This window comes from Mauremys mutica, chromosome 6 (assembly GCF_020497125.1).
Source record: "Mauremys mutica isolate MM-2020 ecotype Southern chromosome 6, ASM2049712v1, whole genome shotgun sequence".
Taxonomy (NCBI): Eukaryota; Metazoa; Chordata; order Testudines; family Geoemydidae; genus Mauremys; species Mauremys mutica.
In genome coordinates this window covers 115,732,015-115,753,655 of record NC_059077.1, presented here as the reverse complement: position 1 = coordinate 115,753,655, position 21,641 = coordinate 115,732,015, and the positions used below count along the sequence as shown (strand labels likewise).

General features: G+C 42.9%; 1 protein-coding gene across 8 annotated transcripts; it reads left to right on the top strand.

Moving 5' to 3' along the window:
- The first annotated feature begins 1,780 nt into the window (after window positions 1–1,780).
- Window positions 1,781–16,880, top strand: LOC123372886 (INTS3 and NABP interacting protein). Of its 8 annotated transcripts, none has more exons than XM_045021476.1 (6): window positions 1,781–1,955; window positions 3,883–3,966; window positions 11,686–11,788; window positions 13,187–13,246; window positions 13,684–13,774; window positions 14,821–15,770. In XM_045021476.1, the coding sequence occupies exons 2-6, from the start codon at window positions 3,942–3,944 to the stop codon at window positions 14,986–14,988; spliced, it is 447 nt and encodes a 148-aa protein (XP_044877411.1). In that variant the 5' UTR covers window positions 1,781–1,955; window positions 3,883–3,941; the 3' UTR covers window positions 14,989–15,770. The 8 variants fall into 8 exon arrangements, with proteins under 8 accessions (XP_044877411.1, XP_044877415.1, XP_044877410.1 ...); XM_045021475.1 differs by having other exon boundaries at window positions 1,784–1,962; XM_045021481.1 differs by having other exon boundaries at window positions 1,807–1,962; window positions 15,745–16,880.
- The last annotated feature ends 4,761 nt before the right edge of the window (window positions 16,881–21,641 follow it).

Genomic DNA, 21,641 nt, shown 5'->3' with positions numbered 1-21,641 from the left:
GGAAAACACTCACCCTCCTCTAAGTAAGCTATTCTCTGGTTCTAAACATTAAATAAATCCTCAATCCTGCAAAGGATTTAAGCAGTAGTCCCATTGACTTCAATAAGGAAAATCACTTTACAAATTAAGCATATGCTCAACTACTGTGCTAAATCAGGGCCTAGTGTTGTAGCCCCTGAATGTATGTTCCTCTATATATTTTTCTGGGGCTTGCATTATTATTTGCAAAATCACAGTACTATCTATTTCACTTCAAGACCTTCTAGGAAAAACAAGCCATCAGACAACAAGCCACTTGCAGTCTCAGTTTGAATTTATGAAATCATTGCAATACCTTTAAACAATGGTTCATACTGGCTGTAGTTCTGCCTTTTGTTTGTCTGTCTTGGGATGCTGCATAGCACCCCATATTCTGTGGGGTTCACACAGGCACAGAACCACACAAAGCACATTGCAGGACCAGGGCTCTAACGCCTTACATTTCGTTTTCAGTTACAGGAAAAATCTGTATCCTAAATGTTCTGACAGCATCAGGAACGTTAGATTAAACAGGGGGAAGGTAAGGATTAAAAGGGGTTTAGTGTAGGGTCAATAAAATCAAAGACATAAACTTAAAAGGAAATCAGTGGCCTGGGTTTTCAAAATTAGGTGCAGCTCCGGCAAGCTAAGGAGAGAAAGGGAGCTGCCCTCAGGTCAGAGGCCACTCTCACCCTGGGCCCTGGTGTGCCTCTGCCTGGGACCTACCCCCAGTAGCTGCCTCCCACCACCACCCCCCAGGCTCTATGGCCAGGTCCCCCACCCCAGGGTGTCCCCAGGCTCTATGGCCAGGTCCCCCACCCCAGCGTGCCCCCCAGGCTCTACGGCCAGGTCCAACACCCCAGGGTGCTCCCCAGGCTCTACGGCCAGGTCCCCCACCCCAGCGTGCCCCCCAGGCTCTACGGCCAGGTCCCCCACCTCAGGGTGCCCCCCAGGCTCTACGGCCAGGTCCCCCACCCCAGCGTGCCCCCCAGGCTCTACGGCCAGGTCCCCCACCCCAGGGTGCCCCCAGGCTCTACGGCCAGGTCCAACACCCCAGGGTGCTCCCCAGGCTCTACGGCCAGGTCCCCCACCCCAGCGTGCCCCCCAGGCTCTACGGCCAGGTCCCCCACCTCAGGGTGCCCCCCAGGCTCTACGGCCAGGTCCCCCACCCCAGCGTGCTCCCCAGGCTCTACGGCCAGGTCCCCCACCCCAGGGTGCTCCCCAGGCTCTACGGCGAGGTCCAACACCCCAGGGTGCCCCCCAGGCTCTACGGCCAGGTCCCCCACCTCAGGGTGCCCCCCAGGCTCTACGGCCAGGTCTCCCACCCCAGGGTGCTCCCCAGGCTCTACGGCCAGGTCCCCCACCCCAGCGTGCCCCCCAGGCTCTACGGCCAGGTCCAACACCCCAGGGTGCCCCCCAGGCTCTACGGCCAGGTCCCCCACCCCAGCGTGCCCCCCAGGCTCTACGGCCAGGTCCCCCACCTCAGGGTGCCCCCCAGGCTCTACGGCCAGGTCCCCCACCTCAGGGTGCCCCCCAGGCTCTATGGACAGGTCCAACACCCCAAGGTGCCCCCTCAGTGAGCCCCCCACTACCCAAGGCAGGGGAGCCTCCCCACCCCGCTCCGCCGCGCCCTATTAGCGGCCGAGGTTGCTCGGGTCAAGCGAAGCCTGGGCACTGATAGGGCGATGCACGGTCGCTCCGCCCCCTTCTTGTTGCCAAGACACAGGCTCCCGCCCTCCAGCTCGCCGCGCGCTCGGAAGGTGGCGTTGCGCCACCGACTCGCCGCTTGAACGGCTTGAAGGTGATTGGCCACCAAAGGCTGCCCGTCACACCACGCTTGAGCCCGCCCACGGGAGCGGTGACGTGTTTCAGTATCGCCCGGGGAACAAAACGGAGGCCGGGCGTGAGTGTCGCCTGTGCTTTGCGTCATGAGCGGGGTGTGGGGTGAGTTCATCTGCTTTGGGGGAGTCCAACCGTGCAGCGGAGGGAGGGGGGAAGAGCCCATCTCTGCGGGCGGGGACAGTCCAACTTTGCAGCTGGGGGGCGCGCCCAGCGTTGAGGGGCGTGAGGAAGATGGGTGGGTTGGGAAGGCGGGGGGGAGAAGGAAGAGTCCAAGCCTGCAGCTCGGGGGGGGGGGGGGGGGTGGAAGAGTCCAAGCCTGGAGAGAGGGGAGGAGAAGAGTCCGCCCCTGAAGCGGGGGCCGGGGGTAGAGCGGGGTGATGTGGAGCTGGGGGGGGGGGTGGAGGGGAAGAGTCCAAGCCTACAGCGGCGGGGGGGGAAGGGAAGAGTCCAAGCCTGCAATGGGGGGTGCTCAGCCTGGGGAGCTGCCCCTCAGCAGTGTCAGGGCGGGGAGGGGGGGGGGCGGTGGCTGGCCCTGGGGGTAGGGGCCCCTGAACTCACTGGCCTTCCACGGCCTGGGTGCGCCCAGGCTGCTGGCGGGATCTGGGCCATGTGCACTCCTGGCTCCCGGGCCCACCAGGACCGTTAGGAGGTGATGCCCGGCCCGGTTCTCTGGCAGCCAGTGGGGGGTGCTGTGTCCCTGCCCTGACATCTCCAGGCCTGGACTGCCCCATCTCCTCAAGCCCTCCTACACCTGGAGCCCCCACCTCCTGTCTCCTCCCCCAGCCCCTCTCCCCGCTGGAGGCTTCCCCTCCGAACCACACCAGAGCCAGCCTACATTGCTCTCCCGCTACACGCCCTGATAAGCAAAGGAACCACCAGATCTTACTGCCACAGGTTGACCTGCCCCTCCCCCCCCCCCCCGGTGTATTTACCTTCCCTTTGCCATTGTTGGCATTAATATTTCTACCTAAAACAACCCACCATGGCTACCATCACCGGCACCAACCAGTGAGATCAGGTGACTGGTGGGTCCTTGGCACCTTACTTACCATTGCAGCTAGTCCTGCTCTGAGCATGGATCAAGCCCCAAGTCTGAGCTAGCAGTCCCACTGTTGCCTCCTTGGTGGAGCTGCACCAGTGGCATCAATGTTAGGGAATAAAGTCTAAGGGAATAAAGCCTTAGGGTCTGCTGCTTCAAATACTTACTGCCAGGTGTAGCCTTAGTACCTTGTTGTTACCTTACAGGTAATAAGCATTAAACCCAGTAATAAGGGGTTGAAGAATCAGCACCGTAAATAATAAAATGTTTTAGGATAGGGATTTTTTGTATGAGAGAGAGAGATCAGTGCATATTGTGTTGCCTGAGCCATCCCCATATAAATAATAAATCATAAAGTGTGTGATATAGGTTTTTGGTGCTATATAAATAACTTACTATAATAAATCACATAGTACAAGTTCTTAAATTAATTTCTGCATGCAGCTAAGGTACTACAGCAGACTTTAAAGTATGGATCAGATCCTGAAGTCTATGCAAGTCTCATCATAGAACTCATTGGGAGCAAAATCAAGTCTCATGACTGAGTCAGAAAGTGGTTCTGGCTCTCTTAGGGAGATGATGTGTTGATTAGAAACTTAATTGTCTAGCTAATAACACTTTGGAATCTTTCTAGATGAGTTAATGATAGAAAAGTATATAAGTGAAACTTAATGCCCCATTTAATAAACTTAAATATGTTCTTGGTGTAAACCATCTAGAAGACAGGAGTGGGAGAAACAAATATTAAACACTGTTGGTTCCTGTCACGAAAGACTGTCTTGTAAAAACTCAGATTTCAAAATAACACTCAGCCAACAATACAATAATAGGGACTTCAACAATCTGATCAACTGTTACATTGAATCAGAGTGACACATTGTAACAGGTGCTAAAGTACGGTCTCTTTCATAACCCACATTGAATGAGAGCTAGGATTTAATTTCAAAGAATGTTAATATTTTATGTTTTGTCCATTTTTGCAGATTTGCATTAAGTTGAGAGTTCCAACTGTAATTGGGTAATTACTACTGAAAGTAGCAAGATGGCAGCAAACCCTCCAGGTCAAGGTAATTTTTAAACTAGGTATTCTTGTTGATATCTATTCAACTGCAAACACTTTGCTTTCGTTTTATTCATTCATTGTTCAGGTGTGTTTAAGGAGAAAAATTAGAGGTGACGTTCTGGTCCCATTGAAGTCATTGGGACCAGGATTTCATCCTATAAGTATAATTTAAGGGGAAACAATTTCTACCATTTTTTGAGGCAGGAATCCAGTTTCCAAGATTGTAGATCAGAAAACAAGCAAGATTTCAATAGGACTAGATTCCCTTTTTTGTTTTAACTTTTTTAAGGGTGGGAAAAGGGGTAAGAGAAATACAAAACTACTAATTATACTGGGAGCACAGAGTTAGTGCATGTCTCTTTAAACTCAAATCCCAAAAGAAAACAAATGAGACTTTTCAGTGATGAAGTATTTTTTTTTTAAAGTTCCAGTTATTTTGCTATTCTCAGCAGTTCTTGTACACTGAATTTGGCTCTTGGTTGCCAAGCTGTGCATCTGGGAGCATACTGAAGGTCCAAAGAGGCACAGTTCTGCAAGTGAGAACAAAAGATGAGAAGAGATATTAGCCATCAAGAATAGATAACAAGAGCTTGAGACCACAAAGAAACACAAAACAAAGTAATGCTAACTATTTTTATAAAGCTTGTTTATATTATGACAAATGTTGTATATTTAAATTTAAGTGCAAATTTAATAACCAAAGAACTCAGTGGAAAATCTGGCTTATTTTAACATGTTACCATGGCAAAGATTGAAATTAAAAGAACAGCAACAGGAGGCAAAAAATAGTGTGCTTGGTTATTGAGAAATACTGGTTTGTTGAACACAGTGATCCCAATGTGGTTTACAAAGTATGGCCCCAATTCCAAGTTGTCCTGTGTGGGTAGAGTCCCATGAGCAGCCCCCTGCACAGAATGTCTTCCAGGGTAGTGGTCTGTGCCCCCAAACCTGTAAACAGTAGCACACAAGTAACTGTACACCTAAATGCAATGGGGCTACTCTCCCACATAAGTGTTTGCAATACCAGACTTTTAAATACAGAAGTTGCTTCACCTGTCACTGAAGTACAGCCACCTCTGAAGTGGAACATAGGGCTTGTTTATAAGCCCAGACCAATATTGGACATGAAAGAAAGAGATTGTTGTATCAAATAGATGGATTTGGGAATGGGGGGACAGATGCGCTGATTTGCAGAAGAAAGTACTTATAAAAAGCTTTGTGGAATTTTGCAAAAAAAGATGGAGGGATAGTCCCATTGACTTCAAATGGGAGTCAGCATGGGCATACTTTTGTAGGATTTGGCCTTAAACACCAAACTTGTAAATACATAATAAACCTTGTTTTTGGCTATAAAAATCAGTTTAACTCCATCATTACAGAGACTAACAAATATTCCAATGCTGAATTTAGAGCTTCACTTCCAAAGATTTGAATACAGATTTACAAGTCTGACTCACGTGATTTCTTCTTCTTCCTCCTCCCCCAAAGTTTATAACTTAGAAAGGAAAACTGCAATTATTTAATTTTATTGCTCAAGTACTCCCTTAAGAATCACTCAAGGAGCTGAATATTTATTTTATAGTATAAATATTATAAACAAAAGTATTCAAAAAACCCTCTTAACTCTTTAAAGAACCAAAAGGTAAATGGGCAAAAGAACAGGACTCTAAGAGAAAAAGAAGAAATCGGGTGTCAGAAGGATTCAGCAATGATCTCCTAGTTCTGCCTGGCCAAAGAGTACTAGCCTAGGTGCAGACTGATAGACACACTTGGCTCATGCATCGCTTGTTATCAGGCTTGCAGTATAGCACAAATATTGATGCTATTCAGGGAATTTATTCTTTGATGCGTTGCTTCTTAATTAAAAGCTCAAGGTTAAGGACTTCACACCCATTCTGCTTAATTTTTGAACAGGTAACTTATTCAGACTTACCAAAAGAAACATACACACACACTTGTTATATAAGTAAACAGCATCTTGTATATTTTTGCTTCAAGCAAGTGAGCAAACTTTTTAAAAAATATTTTATCAGCAGTGTAACTCCATGTCCTTACAGCTGTGAACTCAAACTATAAATGTTAAGGTTTTGCTAAACAGGTTTATTTTAGTTTCATTGGAACACATTATAAAATACTCCTTCATTAGAGTTCCAAAGGTGAGATGTGTAGGAGGACTGAAAAGCCAAATAGGACTCTGAATAAAAGCCTTACTTTGTGGCTTTTATATCATGGAGCACTTATAAATTTCCTCTAATAAAGAAAAGGAAAAGCTTTTAGTGTGGTGTACAGTGTCTTTAGGAAGTGTTTACAGACCACTGTGGCTTTGAAAATAAGCTTTTAAAGCAAGAAATAAACTGAGTGCTTGGCAATAAATGGTAATACATTCTTAACCATTTGTTACATGTATTAATAGGACTGGTGCTGCTGCTGATGATATACTCATGCACAAAGCTGGGAACAAAGAAGGCATCTGTCTTGGGTGACAGCATCATAGGTTTTATTCTACATGTGACCTTCCTGTAAGCATTAGTGAGATGGTAGCAACACAATAGTTACGTTTTTAGAAAGTACTCTTCCTCTAGGCCCCACTTCAGAGAAATGGAAGAAATAAGTTCTGCCTATTTTTCTCTCACAGGGCTAAATTCTGCCAGCTGACCTGCACAACAGACCTCTGCAATTTAACATAAGATAAACTTTGGAGGCACTGATGTTGGCCCAAAAGTGTAATTTTCAATGTGCTGTTATTCTCCCTCTGTTAGGTGCTCTTGTATGTCTTCTAGTTGCTATTTATTCACTTTAAGTAGTACCGATTTTTGGTTAAACATTTTTTCTTTCATGCTGACAAAGCCTCATATAGAGGGTGCAGGGATTGGTTTAAAAATGTGTGTTAACCAAGTGCAGTCTTATGAAACTGGCGAATCATTAATCCAATTTAAGCCACAATTCAGTGTAAAGAAGAAAATTGTACTTTTGCTTTGGATGATGTAATCAAGAGGGAGTCATCTAGCAATTGTACAACTCTTCAGAGATCCAAATGCAAAACCTCGCCCTTGAGGGCATTAGTAGATTTGACATTCCCTGGAGGACTTTGCATCCATAACCTAATGAACAAATTATATTCATATGTATATGTGGTCATAGTCATGAGGGACAGATAAAATATTAATAATCCTTTAATAATTCAAGTGTAATTTAATGAGTTACTAATATTCATTTTGCTTAACTGCTGCAGAACATATGTGAGACCATAGAATGTAAATTACCACAAAAATTGTGTAATAGTCTGCTATATTGAATTTTGTGATTGCAGTAGTCGCAATTAACATATGAAAAATGGTGGAGTAATTACTTACAGATTGCCTAGAAACCCAAAATATGTTGCATAAGTTGTTAGGATTCTGCTATTTCAGATATTGCCTCATAGAATGAAGATCACCATGATGATGATTTGTATTTTGATAGAGAAATTTCTTTGAAACGTATTCTGAATTGAGCAGAAAGAACAAGGAATGTGGTGGTGGTATATTTTTAAATGCTCTGAGACTCTGTACAGTATGTATCTACATCTGGGTTCAAGGTGTGGCTCTTTTCTGAAAAGTGGTCCCAAAAGTGGCATTACGAGTTTCAGTGTTTCTCAGTGATTTCCAGTTCACATGTGCTCAGATTACAAGTAAAAAGATTCTTCTAACTGCCAACTCTATCTCAACCTCACTTTTTAAAAGCCAGTGTCCCGTCCCCGTCCCCCCTGCCTGCCCCATATTGCATAGCCTCATCAGTAGGGGAAACATGGTTTTATTGGCCAAATTAGGCCAGTCAGTCACATTTATACAATCTGTAACTTGGTGTTCAAGCCTGGTAAGTCTTATGAGGGGAATCTTCATAGGTCATTGCTTTTATTGTTTCAAATTTTCCTGTAAAAATATCCTTTGGGTAGGGGTCATGTTCACTCTGGGAGAAGAAAAGGCATTGGGGAAGCAGAAGATAGTTTGTAAAGAAATCCATGCAGCTTTCTCTTGCTTTGGGGCCCAAAGTCCAGAATTCCATGAACAGGAATTCCCCCCCTTGTGTAAGCTAAGCCCTCTATGGCATCAGTTGCAGTAAACTGTGCTTTTTGCTTCTCTGAAGTGGATTCTCATGCAATTCAGGGGATGTGCCACATTTGTTTTGCATGTGAAAAATCAAAATGATGCAAGTAGGTTTTCAGCTCACCCACTGAACATGGCACTTGAAGTTAGAAAAACCAAACTTTAAAAGGGCAGATTTGAGCTGTAAATATCTTGTCCTGAGTTTTAGAGCCAGCTCTGCCATTGACTTATGTGGCCTTGGGCAAATCATTTCATCTCACCATCCCTGTCAGCAAAAGAGGAATAATACTGCTTGCCCATCTACATAACAGGGATGTTCTGAGGTTAAATTTTGGTAAAGTGTAGACATTCTAAGGCTATTAGAAGGAAACTACTCGATTAGTGAAGGTGTGAATTGAAAGTTCTTCATTAGAAGAATTCTTAGTCTAAAGCCCTTTGCATTTTTATGTTTAAATCAGGCCCTTAGTGACAGTGGTAATATGCTTCTTGTATAACCACATTTTGGTATAGGAATTGTATAAAGGCAGAACAGAGGAATTAAAAACATAATTGCAGCATGGGATCTTTGTAGCTTCTTCAGTTGGTCTTTAATGAAGTGCTTTTAAGCAAGACTGTTTTCCTCTTAAGTATTGCCAGATCTGATAAGAATGAATTTACTGAAGATGCCAGTTTCTCTCTAAATAGGACCTTTTTCCTGTGATTTTATATAAATGTTTGGGTATTTTCCCCCCACAGAACACCCTTCAGTTACATGAATACTGTTAATCAGATTACTTACAGTTAAAATTATAATTACTGAATCAAATTGCTTAATGGACAGCAGCCTTGCCAATGCTTTATTCCTCCCTTTGTGCTATGCCTGACTATATAGTTTCAGAGCAAACAATCACTTTACGCTTTAGTATTGGGGAGATGGGGAAAGAGAAGAGGTAGTAGGACAAAGATCCCTGCTGTTCCCCTGTAGTGTTTTCAATATATAACACTACCTTCCACTGTGGCAAGTATGTTGCTAATCATACTTAATTCATAATCCTTTTCAGACATTTGGATTGCAGTTTAAAATAGCTTATTTTATCCTACATCTCTAAAATTGAGGCATACAACCAGTTTCATGATGAAAACAAGATTAATTGGGGGTGCAAAACTGTTTGGAAAACCATTCGCAGAGAATAGTTATCAGTGGTCCACAGTCATGCTGGAAGGGCATAACAAGTGGGATTCCGCAGGGATCAGTTCTGGGTCCCATTCTGTTAATCTGTGATTTAGATAATAGTACACTTAAAAAATTTGCAGACGATACCAAGCTGGGAGAGGTTGCAAGTGCTTTGGAGGATAGGATTAAAATTCAAAATGATCTGGACAAACTGGAGAAATGGTCTGAAGTAAATAGCATGAAATTCGATAAGGACAAATGCAAAGTACTCTATTTAGGAAGGAACAATCAGTTGCACACATACAAAATGGGAAATGACTGCCTAGGAAGGAGTACTACAGAAAGGGATCTGGGGGTCATAGTGGATCAGAAGCGAAATATGAGTTAACAGTAACACTGTTGCAAAAAACAACAACAACAAAAAACACATCATTCTGGGATGTATTAGCACGAGTGTTGTAAGCAAGACTTGAGAATAATTCTTCCGCTCTACTCAGGCCTCAGCTGGAGTATTGTGTCCAGTTCTGGGTGCCACATTTCAGGAAAGATGTGGACAAGTTGGAAAGTCCAGAGAGGAGCAACAAAAATGATTAAAGGTCTAGAAAACATGACCTATGAGAAAAGATTGAAAAATTGTGTTTCTTCAGTCTGGGAAAAGAGAAGACCAAGGGGATATGATCACACTTTTCAAGTACATAAAAGGTTGTTACAAGGAGGAGGGAGAAGAATTGTTCTTCTTAACCTCTGAGGGTAGGACAAGAAACAATGGGCTTAAATTGCAGCAAAGGAGGTTTAGGTTGGACATTAGGAAAAACTTCCTAACTGTCAGGGTGGTTAAGCCCTGGAATAAATTGCCGAGAGAGGTTGTGGAATCTCCCTCTTTGGAGATTTTTAAGAGCAAATTAGACAAACACCTGTCAGGGATGGTCTAGTTAATATTTAATCCTGCCATAAGTGCAGGGGACTGGACTAGATAACCTCTCGAGGTCCCTTCCAGTCCTATGATTCCATGAATTTATATAACCAGCATAATGTAAATCTTAGCTAAAAAATACCAGTTAAAAAGGTGTCCCTCATTTTCCCCGCCTGGTGCTCTGATTGTCAAGTATGCATTTGGTCCATGTATTTTAAGAAAGGTCAGATTGCAGTGGGGGTGGTTCTCTATACAAAGCCTACCCCCATTCCACTGATCAGATCTAGTTGTTCACTTGTAAACATGTGGCTAAAGTCTGCCTGGAGTAGATACGCTGTTGACATTTTGGATTTAGCTCAGACCTTGTGTAATATGTAGAGGTACTTAAAATGTCCTTGGGATGGTACTGGTATCTCAAATATCTAAGATCAGAGTGCAAATATTACAGCTGTTTTCCTCTGCCAAGGCTCAGCTGTCTTAGAGCAGGGGCAACTGAGTCATCTAGACAGATGTTATACTGAAAACATCAGGTTCCTCGGGTGATGGATGGTTTCTCATTTTCTTGACAACTGATCTTGCATTGGTCACTGAAAGCCTAAACGTGGGGCTATTTTTTTTTTCAACAGTGTTTTGTGATTTAGGAATGAGGCAGTGAGAGAAATCAGAGTAACAGGCAGTAAGTTCTTGACAGTTGATCCTTGCGGGGGACCAAGCCTTATCGTAGATTTGTAGTGGTACAAGTCTTTTAAAACAGATATAAAATACACAAATAGTGGCTCCTTAAGATGGCAGCCATTTTAAGTGTGTCCCAGTTTCCCTCCTTACTCATTCTGTCTCCTGAAACCATCCCTTGCGCCAAAGATTCCTTTCTGCTCCCTAAGAACATTCAATGAACCAAGTAAGGGCAAAACTTTTTTTAGATCTATACAGTAGAACTTAACTGCAATACTCTGATTACCAGACACACCAGAACTCCCTGACTTCAGTGAGAGGTTATGGCGGTGTAGAGAAAGCAGAATACTTGCGTCTGAGATAGACTAGATATATCGGAAAGGAGAGTTTTGTCGTGTCTAATTTTAGAGCAAATAGGCCTGATCATTTACTCATTATTCAAGCAAAACTCTCATTATAGTTCCAGAGTTCTCCCTGACTCTGGTATAAAGAATCATGCCCTATGAATGCATTAATTCATTCATTCTTGTCATGCTTTCAAATTGTATGTCCATTCACTTAAAAAAAAAAGTCTCTGACACTATCAAAAAGCCAAATATTTAGCAGATACACCTCTTGGCTATAGCTGTAAAACTGGTTCCTGAACAAAACCTAACTAGAGATGATAGCTAATATATTTTAAAATATATTAATATGTATGATATCTTTAGGAAGCCATTTCATGTTGTAAAATGAGAGGGAAAAATAAAACCTATTTATTAATAGCCTTTCAGATTGGTGCAAAGCTTTGAAGATTAGTATATTCATCATAATGTCATACTGTGCAGTGACTTTAATTCCATAAGGTTATAGGTGCCCCATTTAAAAAGGCAAATCTAATATTTTTCTGATTCTTACCAGGTTTTCAGAATAAAAATAGGGTTGCAATCTTGGCAGAACTAGACAAGGAGAAGAGAAAATTACTTATGCAAAACCAGTCTTCCACGAATCACCCTGGAGCCAGGTACTTTATGTTCATATACCTGTTTGGACAATATTTGATTTTCTTTGATGTACAAGTATGTTCTTTCCTTACAGTAGATCTAAACAAAATACACAATAGAGTTGTGTGCTGCATGCCCCCAATAACCAGTGCAAGAATGATGATTGTGTTTGTTTCTGGATTCTGAATCTTGACCTACATGCTTTCCCTTTGTGTGTGTGTGAGAGAGAGAAAAATGGGGTGCTTCACAGCCGCTAAGCAAGCCCTCTTAAAGGAGCATGCTCCCAGAAAATGTTCGTTTATTAAGCTAATATGGTATTTCTTTTGTGCTTCAAAATATCCTTTTAAATCTAGATAACAAAACAATATCTTCCCCTAATAAAATAAGTGAAAATTAGTATTCTATTCCAGTATTTTTTTTAAAGCAGTGCAGTTCAGTGTTTGTTATAAATCCTTCTGTTCAGAGGGTCACTACTTAGCTCCAAGTATTCACATAGGTCTTAACAAGAGAGCAACTACAATGATTATGGGTTTGGAACAGGTCCCATATGAGGAGAGATTAAAGAGGCTAGGACTTTTCAGCTTGGAAAAGAGGAGACTAAGGGGGGATATGATAGAGGTATATAAAATCATGAGTGGTGTGGATAAAGTGAATAAGGAAAAGTTATTTACTTGTTCCCATAATATAAGAACTTGGGGCCACCAAATAAAATTAATGGGCAGCAGGTTTAAAACAAATAAAAGGAAGTTCTTCTTCACACAGTGCACAGTCAACTTGTGGGACTCCTTGCCTGAGGAGGTTGTGAAGGCTAGGACTATAACAGGGTTTAAAAGAGAACTGGATAAATTCATGGAGGTTAAGTCCATTAATGGCTATTAGCCAGGATGGGTAAGGAATGGTGTCCCTAGCCTCTGTTTGTCAGAGGGTGGAGATGGATGGCAGGAGAGAGATCACTTGATTATTACCTGTTAGGTTCACTCCCTCTGGGGCACCTGGCATTGGCCACTGTCGGTAGACAGGATACTGGGCTGGATGGACTTTTGGTCTGACCCAGTATGGGCATTCTTACGTTCTTTACTACTACTTTTAGAGATTTCCCCCCAGTTCAGAAGTGTTTAGCATGAAGCAACTCTGATTGTCCTTAATGGGAGCTGCTGGGTGATGAGCTCTTTTAAAAATCTGGCACTTACTCCCATCAAAATCAGTGAGAGCTGGATTGGGCTCTCTATTAAAAAAAAATTTAAGGAAAAGGTAATATTTTGTTTGGACTCATGTCTCAATTACTTTTTTAAACTGAAACCTAAAATAATATTTGCCCACAGATATGAGCACTCATTTTATAGTCTATAGCTTATTTAGCAAAAAAAGGGCCTTCATCTGAGTTCTGTATCAATAGGAAACCCTTTTCCTATATGCAGAGTTCTGCAGCCATTCTGCCAAACATCTGATCTTCCCATCATGAAGAATATGGACCCATGGTTAGTGCTATTGTTTTATCACATACATTGTTTCATCACAAATACTATTTTAGGCGAGTCACTGGGTGGCAATGGTGAAAAGGGCAAAAGCTATAGTTAAGAAACTGAATGTCAAACGACTGGCATGATGCCAGCGGATTTTGATTGACATCGGTGGAGTTACACCAAGAAAAGTGAAATCAGAATCGGGCTCCAAATCTGTCAGGCTTCTGGGTTTAGCGTGGCAATATTTGGTATTCTCAGCAAAATGGTCCAGCTATTGCTATTGCATATTGTCACTGGCATATACAAAAATTCAAAATGTCAAGTTATGGATTTAAAAACAAAACCCCAAATCCATATAAAATCTTGGAATCCATTATGCCCATGACCCCACATGACAAAAATGCAGCTTTTCTTACAGATGATCAATTCTACCTGCCTCGTCTTTATTACAGCATTGCACTTGCAAGATCTTCCCTTAATAAGGATTTCCGGGATCATGCTGAGCAGCAGCACATAGCAGCACAACAAAAAGCAGCATTACAGGTGAGTGGCCAGATCCTCCTTCCTTTGGTTTTACTTCTGTTTTCTAACCCAGGCAGAGAACAACCTTGTACCTACAGAGCTTAGGTAAAGTATCCTTAGAAAGGTTTCTTCTCGAAGATTTTTCTATATTTGGCAACATAAATAAAATTCCAACCCCTCCGCCATGCCTCCAAATCCTTATTTCCATGATACAATATCAGTAGTTGGTTTGCACTACCAAATTGCTGTTACACCATTACATTGTTGTAAAACAATTTAACCCCCCCCCCCCCCAAATGCTAGCACACAAATGAACTCGAGGCAAAATTCTAGCTGGCATCACAATAAAAAAAAGCAGAGGTGGAGAGAAGGTAGAGATCTCTGGCCTCATCACTTTGGCAGTGGGAAGTAGCAAGGGAGCTTTGACTAACCTGACCTTATAGGAACACTTGGTACTGCAAGAAAACATGTGCATGGTGGCCTGTGCCTGTGGCTTTTTTAGATAGCTCTGACTTAAGTACATTGACAGGTTTGGGCCCTTTGGGGTGTCACCTGATGTGCTGGGGTACCACTGAGTCAGACTGTTCTGCCAGCCTGGGTCCCCTTTACTTGGCCTTGCTAGGTTAGGCTCAGAAGCCTCTTCTAGCCATGCACACAGGCAGGGTCACACCTAGCTGCACAGAAACAGATCTGCTCTGGAAAGATTCAGCTTTAGGGGCTTGCCCCAACCCTCTGGTCCCCACTCCTTTTAAGGGGTACAAACCCAAAGGGTTTATGAAATTCACCCCCTCCTTCAATGTGGAGGGAGATATGCACAACTCCTTGCCCACCCAGTTAGAAATCACATAAACTGGGTTATGTTATAAACAAGAAATAAGTTTAACTACAAAAGGTGAATTGAGTATGAGATTAATCTGCTTTGTTCTGTCTGACCAAATAAAGCAAAATACACAAGCTAAGCTCAGTGTACTTAAGAAAGGTTACAAAATGTAAATTCTCACCCTAAATGTTATTTTAGGCAGGTTGCAAAGATTCTGTGGTTGAGTTCCAGTTATATTCCTTTTCAGACTGGACCCCTGTCTGACTGGACTCCTGCCTGGCCTTTCCTTCAGGTGGCTTTAGCAGTCTTTCTTAATGTGCAAACAGGCCATAGAGAGGAGGAGTCTCATTTGCCTTCCTCCCCACCGTTTAATAGGATTTACATAAGACAGGAATCCTTTGTTTCCCAAACTTGACTCTCTTTCCCTTCCAGTGGAAAGTTACAAGTCGTCCCAGGTAATGTTTAATGTCGGGTGGCAAGACCCCCTGACTCTGTAGTATCACAGCATCCATGAGTCAGTGGCAGTATGGAGCGTCCACAGGAAGGCTAAGCCTTACCACAGTCCATTGTCCTCGCTGATGGGCCATCAGCCCTGTCTGGCTTTTCCATGGTTGTACCATGGTTCATGGTGTTAGTAGTGGGCATCACCCAAAATAGCATAGTTGAAATACAGATTCATAGTCCATATTCTTAACTTCAGATACAGAAATGATACAGGCATACAAATGGGATTAATCACATTCAGTAAATTATAACCTTTCCAATGGTGTCTTGCAAGACCCATCTTGCATAAGGTACATCTCAGTTATTCATTCATATCGTAAGCATATTTTCATAAAGAATATGGAGTGAAACATCACATACACAACAAGCCCAATCAAGAGTAGGGATCTATACTGACAGGTCTCGGCATATGGTTTGTGACTCATTTGGGTCCAACGGACCAATAGAGGTCCCAAATCAATGGGAGCAGGAGTTGGTCCCCAATTGGAATCCCAGTGGGATATTAGAAGCAGACTATCTAATTCATCTGTTTGGAAGTTTGAAACCAAAGCGTATCAGCAGGCTCAGACAAATGTAAAATAAATGCAAAACATGAAGTTTAAACCCTGAATTATTTTGGAGCTGGGGGTGGAATTAATGATTTAAACAAGTGTTTTCCTCTTTCCAGCATGCACATGCACATTCTTCAGGATATTTCATAACCCAAGACTCTGCATTTGGAAATCTTATTCTTCCTGTCTTACCTCGACTAGAGTCGGAATGAGGGCTGTTATTTCTCAGAATGAAGGAGATGGATATGTTGTCCATTGTCGAAGCTGCCATCTTTCAGAACTACTTTATATGATTTGGAAAACAGATTGTGAGCTGTTTAAAATTTTTTTATATTTGACCTTTTTATTTTAAAAAGCCTGTTTCATTCTGGATTCATATGCTTGTCTTCCATGGTTGAGTCTGGCTTCACCTGAGAAGAGGTGCTGTAGATTATTATGGAACTGACAGTATTCTTCTTTACTTAATTTCTTTTGTCAGCTCAGTAAGACTGTTTGCCTGACATATCACTCCTACATTTTATTTTTCTGATTTCCTCTCTTCTTTCATTCAGTTGGAAGGAAGGATGCCCCACCCAGAATTTGAGACGCTTGTTCTAATCTGCATTTCTAAAGTATCTGTCATAGTATCTATGTACTGTACTTGACCTTAATGAAAGCAGACAAAGTTGTCATTGTCTATCCTAAGACAGACATGGATTCAGTAGGTAGATCAGTCACTTTCATTCGCTCTGTGCAGGAACATTAGTGCACCCTAATGTTTTTTATGTTTAGTCTTTGTAACAGTTTCCTGGTTTCCCAGGTAGTTAGAGATACTATGTGCTATTGTCAGTTTTAGAGTATATAAAACTGAATTATTAACCTTGTGAACAAATAATCTTGTTTGTGTCCAATTATCCTCATCTTTTCTAGTGACAGGGGGTAAAAATTCCCAAAGCATTTAAGTCCCATGAAACTTATCATAAGGTACTTAGGCACTTTTGAAAATGTTACCCATAAAAGTTCAAGATCTACCCTTGAATTCAAAATGTCATGCTGTTAGGGTTTTGTTCTTTCAGTGCCTTTGAAAGTGTGTGTTTGTGCTGCCCAAGTCAAAGTTTAGATTCTGTCTCTGTAAATCCTTTTCCAGGCTCATTTCAATTCTGGCATCCCATTTCAGCACTAGGCTGAAGCTTGGCATACAAAGTCTATTGGTTGGATAAATTACTTTGGAAGCAGAACAATACTGGAATAAAGACACTTATTTTGGAATAGAGTTTGCACAATACTGGTGTAGCTTTATCGGTATAGTTATACTGCTATCGTTCTGCTGGTCAGTTTTCCCATGTAGACCAACTGTGGGATATTGGTGCCAAGGAGCTAAAAAAAAAAAAGTAGTGAAGATCTGGGCTTGGAATCTGCTGGTACACTCCCATATATTATACTGGTGCCTATCTTATTCTCTGAAATCTCAGCTTTCATTTAAAAAAAAAGTAAGTCATTAGCTATTGTGGTTGTAAAGAAAACTTCAAAAATGTGAACAGAGTATAAATGATGCAGAAGTGAGTGTGCAGGGAGCTGGGACCAATAGCTTAGAACTGCTCTACTCATCACCGGGAGAGGTTAACTCAGGTACCCCAGTGATGATGATTTAAATCTCAATGTTTCAGTTTTCATGTATGAGAAAGAAGAGGGCGAGTCATTGATCTGCAGTTTGCAGCAAGTACCACCTCGAATTGGTACCACAAGAATGTGGTGTCTAAAATACCATTTTTCATTCATCTCTGTGAAGGAGCCTAGCCAAGGAACATAGCACAAACAGTGGGCATATTGAAGTCCCAGCAAAGTGAAGCCATGCTCCAGGAGCCCAGTGGAACTCAGCTGTACAGTCATATTTTGACTAGCTGCACAATCTACTATGAGCAGCATCTCACTTTGATCACTGAAATGTGTGGGGTTTATTTTGCGGGTAAGACTTGAAAGAATATCCCCCTTTTCCACACACACACACCCACACCCAAACACGCTTCCCATTCCTGGTGATGGCTATTTTGTGACTCTGTATCTTTAAAACTTGCTTTACTTTACAAATGGAAACTTCCAGCTCCTGTTCTACAACATGAGCCAAATGGCTGTGGGTGTGTTGAAAAAGTTGACACGCATGAATCTGTGTGGAGAACATCAAATATTTCTCTACAAATTGAGAAAATGTGGAATCTTACTGAAATGGCAACTACCAGACCCAAATATCCAGGATTCAGAAATGTAAAACAAGGAGATGGATTTTAGTTTTATAGTTAGGAGTGGGGTTTTGTGGAGGAGGGGGAGGGTTTGCCTGCCCCAGCCACCAGCTTCTCAATAGAAAAGAATTGAAAGATAACTTTTCAGTGGTCTCATACAGGTTACAGATTATAAGTGGTACAAGCACCAAAACAAGCAAGACCCTCACCTTGTCTAAATCAGCATAGGTCCAGTGAAGAAGATGGACCTATGCCCATTTACACTAGCTGGGGCCCAGGCCCAACATACGGTGGGATAACGCATTCAGCTAGTTACAGAAGAATTTGCAATAGGAGGAAGAGAACCTAGGCTCAAAGGTGGGAGTATTTTAAAAATACTCCCAGTGTGGAGAAGCTGGAAGGGTATTTTTAAGCTATAATGCTTATAACTGTTCTGTGTAATTGCAAGGGACTTGGTAATACATCTAGGTATAATTAACTGTCAACGATACAAATAGTGTATGTGGAAGCTTCTGTCTGAAACCAGAGTCTAGCAATTAGTGTCATATGCCTCAATTTGTCTTACCACACTTACCTTTTCTTTTCCACTATTAATCAGCATTAAACTAATTCATACATCACCTATACAGTCATCTAAGCAGCAGTCTTTCATACTGAAATTGTATGTTCAAATGATTAACAATTGTAATCACCGCAACCAACACCACTTGCTTGGGCTTCATAAGATGCCTCTATACATGAGGAAAATCTAGTGGTCAGACTTCTGCTGATATCCATTACTGTGCTCATGCATACAAGCCATGTTTTTCCATCTATTTTGTATCTCTGTATTTAAACATACTTGGAACAGTGATATTTACACAAGAACCCTGTTAATCAAATCGCTATAATACCTGTTGCCCACCTGTATGCCCAGGACAGATTCTGACTTCACGTGGGTATACATGGACAGTAAGTCAGTAGCCTTACTTCAGATATACTCTAGATCAGACTCTAGACCACAGTATCTATGAAAATGGGGGGAAGGGAGCAGTCCCAATGTCTGGTCAGGTGATCCATCATTTAAAAAAACCAATCATCATGTCTGAGTGACTTCTACACAAAATTCCCCTACTGTTAACAAAAAAAGTTGGACATTCACAAGAGCCATTTACATAGTGGGCAGAATTGCTAATCACACAGAATGTTCAAGGTGAGGCTTACGCTCAGCCAGATTTGGCTTTCACAGTCCTGTCCTAGGGCGCCTTCAGCAGAGAGGTTCCCCGATGGGGGAAGCATTCGGTAAGAAGTTCTTTGGGTGAAAACCCCCTGCTGGAGTGAAGAGCAAAGAGATACTCCCAGGGCTAGTAGCACCAGCAGATAGGGGAAGTGGGTGAGGGAGAGACAGGTACAGATTATCTTTGTAATGGAATGATTTTTACCAAGTGCTAAGCGTAGGTCTGAGGTGTTCAGCTGAAGTTGATACCGAGTGGATTTGAAGGCTGTTCTCAGTAGCAGTTGAGTCCATTGCAACCTTAAGCATCTCAGCTCAAGAAAAATCTCAGAATTGTCAAGTGATCATATGCTGAAGACTAAGGTTTTCTGTTAAAGGCAATTATGAAGAACTCAGTGGTAAAGCTTCCGTTTGCTTCCAGTTAGTTCTGAGAGTCTGGGTTTTCAGCAATGTGAAAAAATTAAACAGAAATTGTTTGATCTTTGACAATGACTTACAGCTGGTGTTATCAGAGATTCAACTAAACATTGCATGATGATGGAGTTTGAAACAGGCCCATCTTCACTAAATTTGCATGCTGTTTCTGAACACCAAAAAAAAATCCATATTTTCAATTTTATTTTTTAAAACCCATATTAGATTAAATATGTATATAATGTATATAATTAAACTATTTAGTTGAATAAAGTCACAAAACCATCTGCGCTGTGCGTGTGTTGAATCTAGTGTCCCGAGCTGGTTTAAAAAAAAAAAAGTGGTTGTGGGGAGCCACCAAGTTTTAAAATAGCTGTAAGGGAGCCACAATGCTAAAATGTTTGGGACTCAGGGGCAGCTCTACGAATTCGGCGGCCCCAAGCAGGGCAGCACGCCGCAGGGGGCGCGCTGCCGGGCGCCGGTCCCGCGCCTCCGCGGGACCTCTTGCAGCTGGTCCGCGGCTCTGGTGGAGCTTCTGCAGGCATGACTGCGGAAGGTCCGCCGGACCCGCCTGCCGCCCTCCCGGGAAAATGCCGCCCCACGCACGCGCTTGGTGCGCTGGAGTCTAGAGCCGGCCCTGTTGGGACTCAGAGTCTGAGGGCAATGTCAGCCTTAACCTTGAATTCTCTTAGCTGGTTTTGTTTGCCATGCTCACAACTCAATTAAATCTTCCCTTTTTTCTGATGCTTCCTTTTCTTCAGACACTAGTCAATTATGATAGTAATTAGCTAGTAATTAGAAGCAACAAAGAATCCTGTGGCACCTTATAGACTAACAGACGTTTTGCAGCATGAGCTTTCGTGGGTGAATACCCACTTCTTCGGATGCATCCCACTTTGCATCCGAAGAAGTGGGTATTCACCCACGAAAGCTCATGCTGCAAAACGTCTGTTAGTCTATAAGGTGCCACAGGATTCTTTGTTGCTTTTACAGATCCAGACTAATACGGCTACCCCTCTGATACTAGTAATTAGAGCTTCTCAAAAGTTACAAAAGGATTGCTGCAACTTCTAGTCCATCTACATTGGGGGAATCTTCTATAATTTGGCTATTATATATGTTCCGTACCTGTGTTGTCACCTGTTATTCTGGAGTCAGACAGATATACTTCATGCAGCACTATCACTTCCTCCCCTCACAGTGCCTTGGCAATGTGGCCAGAACCTGCTCAGGTAGGTTTGCCTCTCAGGGCCAGAGTCTCAGTGTACATTGATAAATCTCCATCAAAGCCAACAGTGTTATGTTGACTTAGCCCAGCTGAAGATCTGGCTCTCCCGGCTCTACATCTTGCTCAATGCGGCTCTTGAATAGAAATGTTTATACCAAAACAAGACAACTCCTCTCATTCATCCTGATGTGATATGCAGAAAATAGCGTCCTATAGCCACCTTCATGCTTCTCTTCAGAAATGCAGTCTTATCAAGCCCAACACAAATATAGGTAAGTAATACCAGGTGACCCTTCCTCAAAGGGAAAGGTAGTGTGGGGAAAAATCGTCCACAAGTTCGGACAGCACCACTTCCCGCAGCCCCCATTGGCCTGGAGTGGCGAACCGCAGTCAGTAGGAGCTGCGAGCAGCTGAACCTCCGGACACGGCAGGTAAACAAACTGACCCAGCCCGCCAGGGTGCTTACCCTGGTGAGCCACCTGCCAGAGGTTGCCAACCCCTGCATTAGAGTGTGGGGCCACCTACCCGGTCCTGGCTCTGAGCCATTCTATTCCCTTTGATGTCATCATAAAGTGGCTTCTTGTACTGAAGCCCTGACAATTTCCTCATGACACTTTCCAAAGGGAATAGGAGAATAAATATGGAGAAGGACTGGAGGATTCCCTGCCTTTATTATCTCAGGGGCGGGTGTGATGACAAACCCAGGGCAGTGAGGCCAGGAGTGGTTTCTTCTGAAGCATTCAGCTGCTGTTCCTAGGAGGTAGTCTTACTCTTCATGGGCAGTCCTTCCAGATGCTTTTCTATTGACAGTGCTGCCCCAGTACTGGCCTAGTGATATAAAAGAGTTCCCTGAAGAGCATTTGTTAAAGGTTTGAGTGCTGAGTGCCCGCCCATCCCTACTGCAGCACTCACACTGGAGCGATGCTTTGAATACAAAAAAGA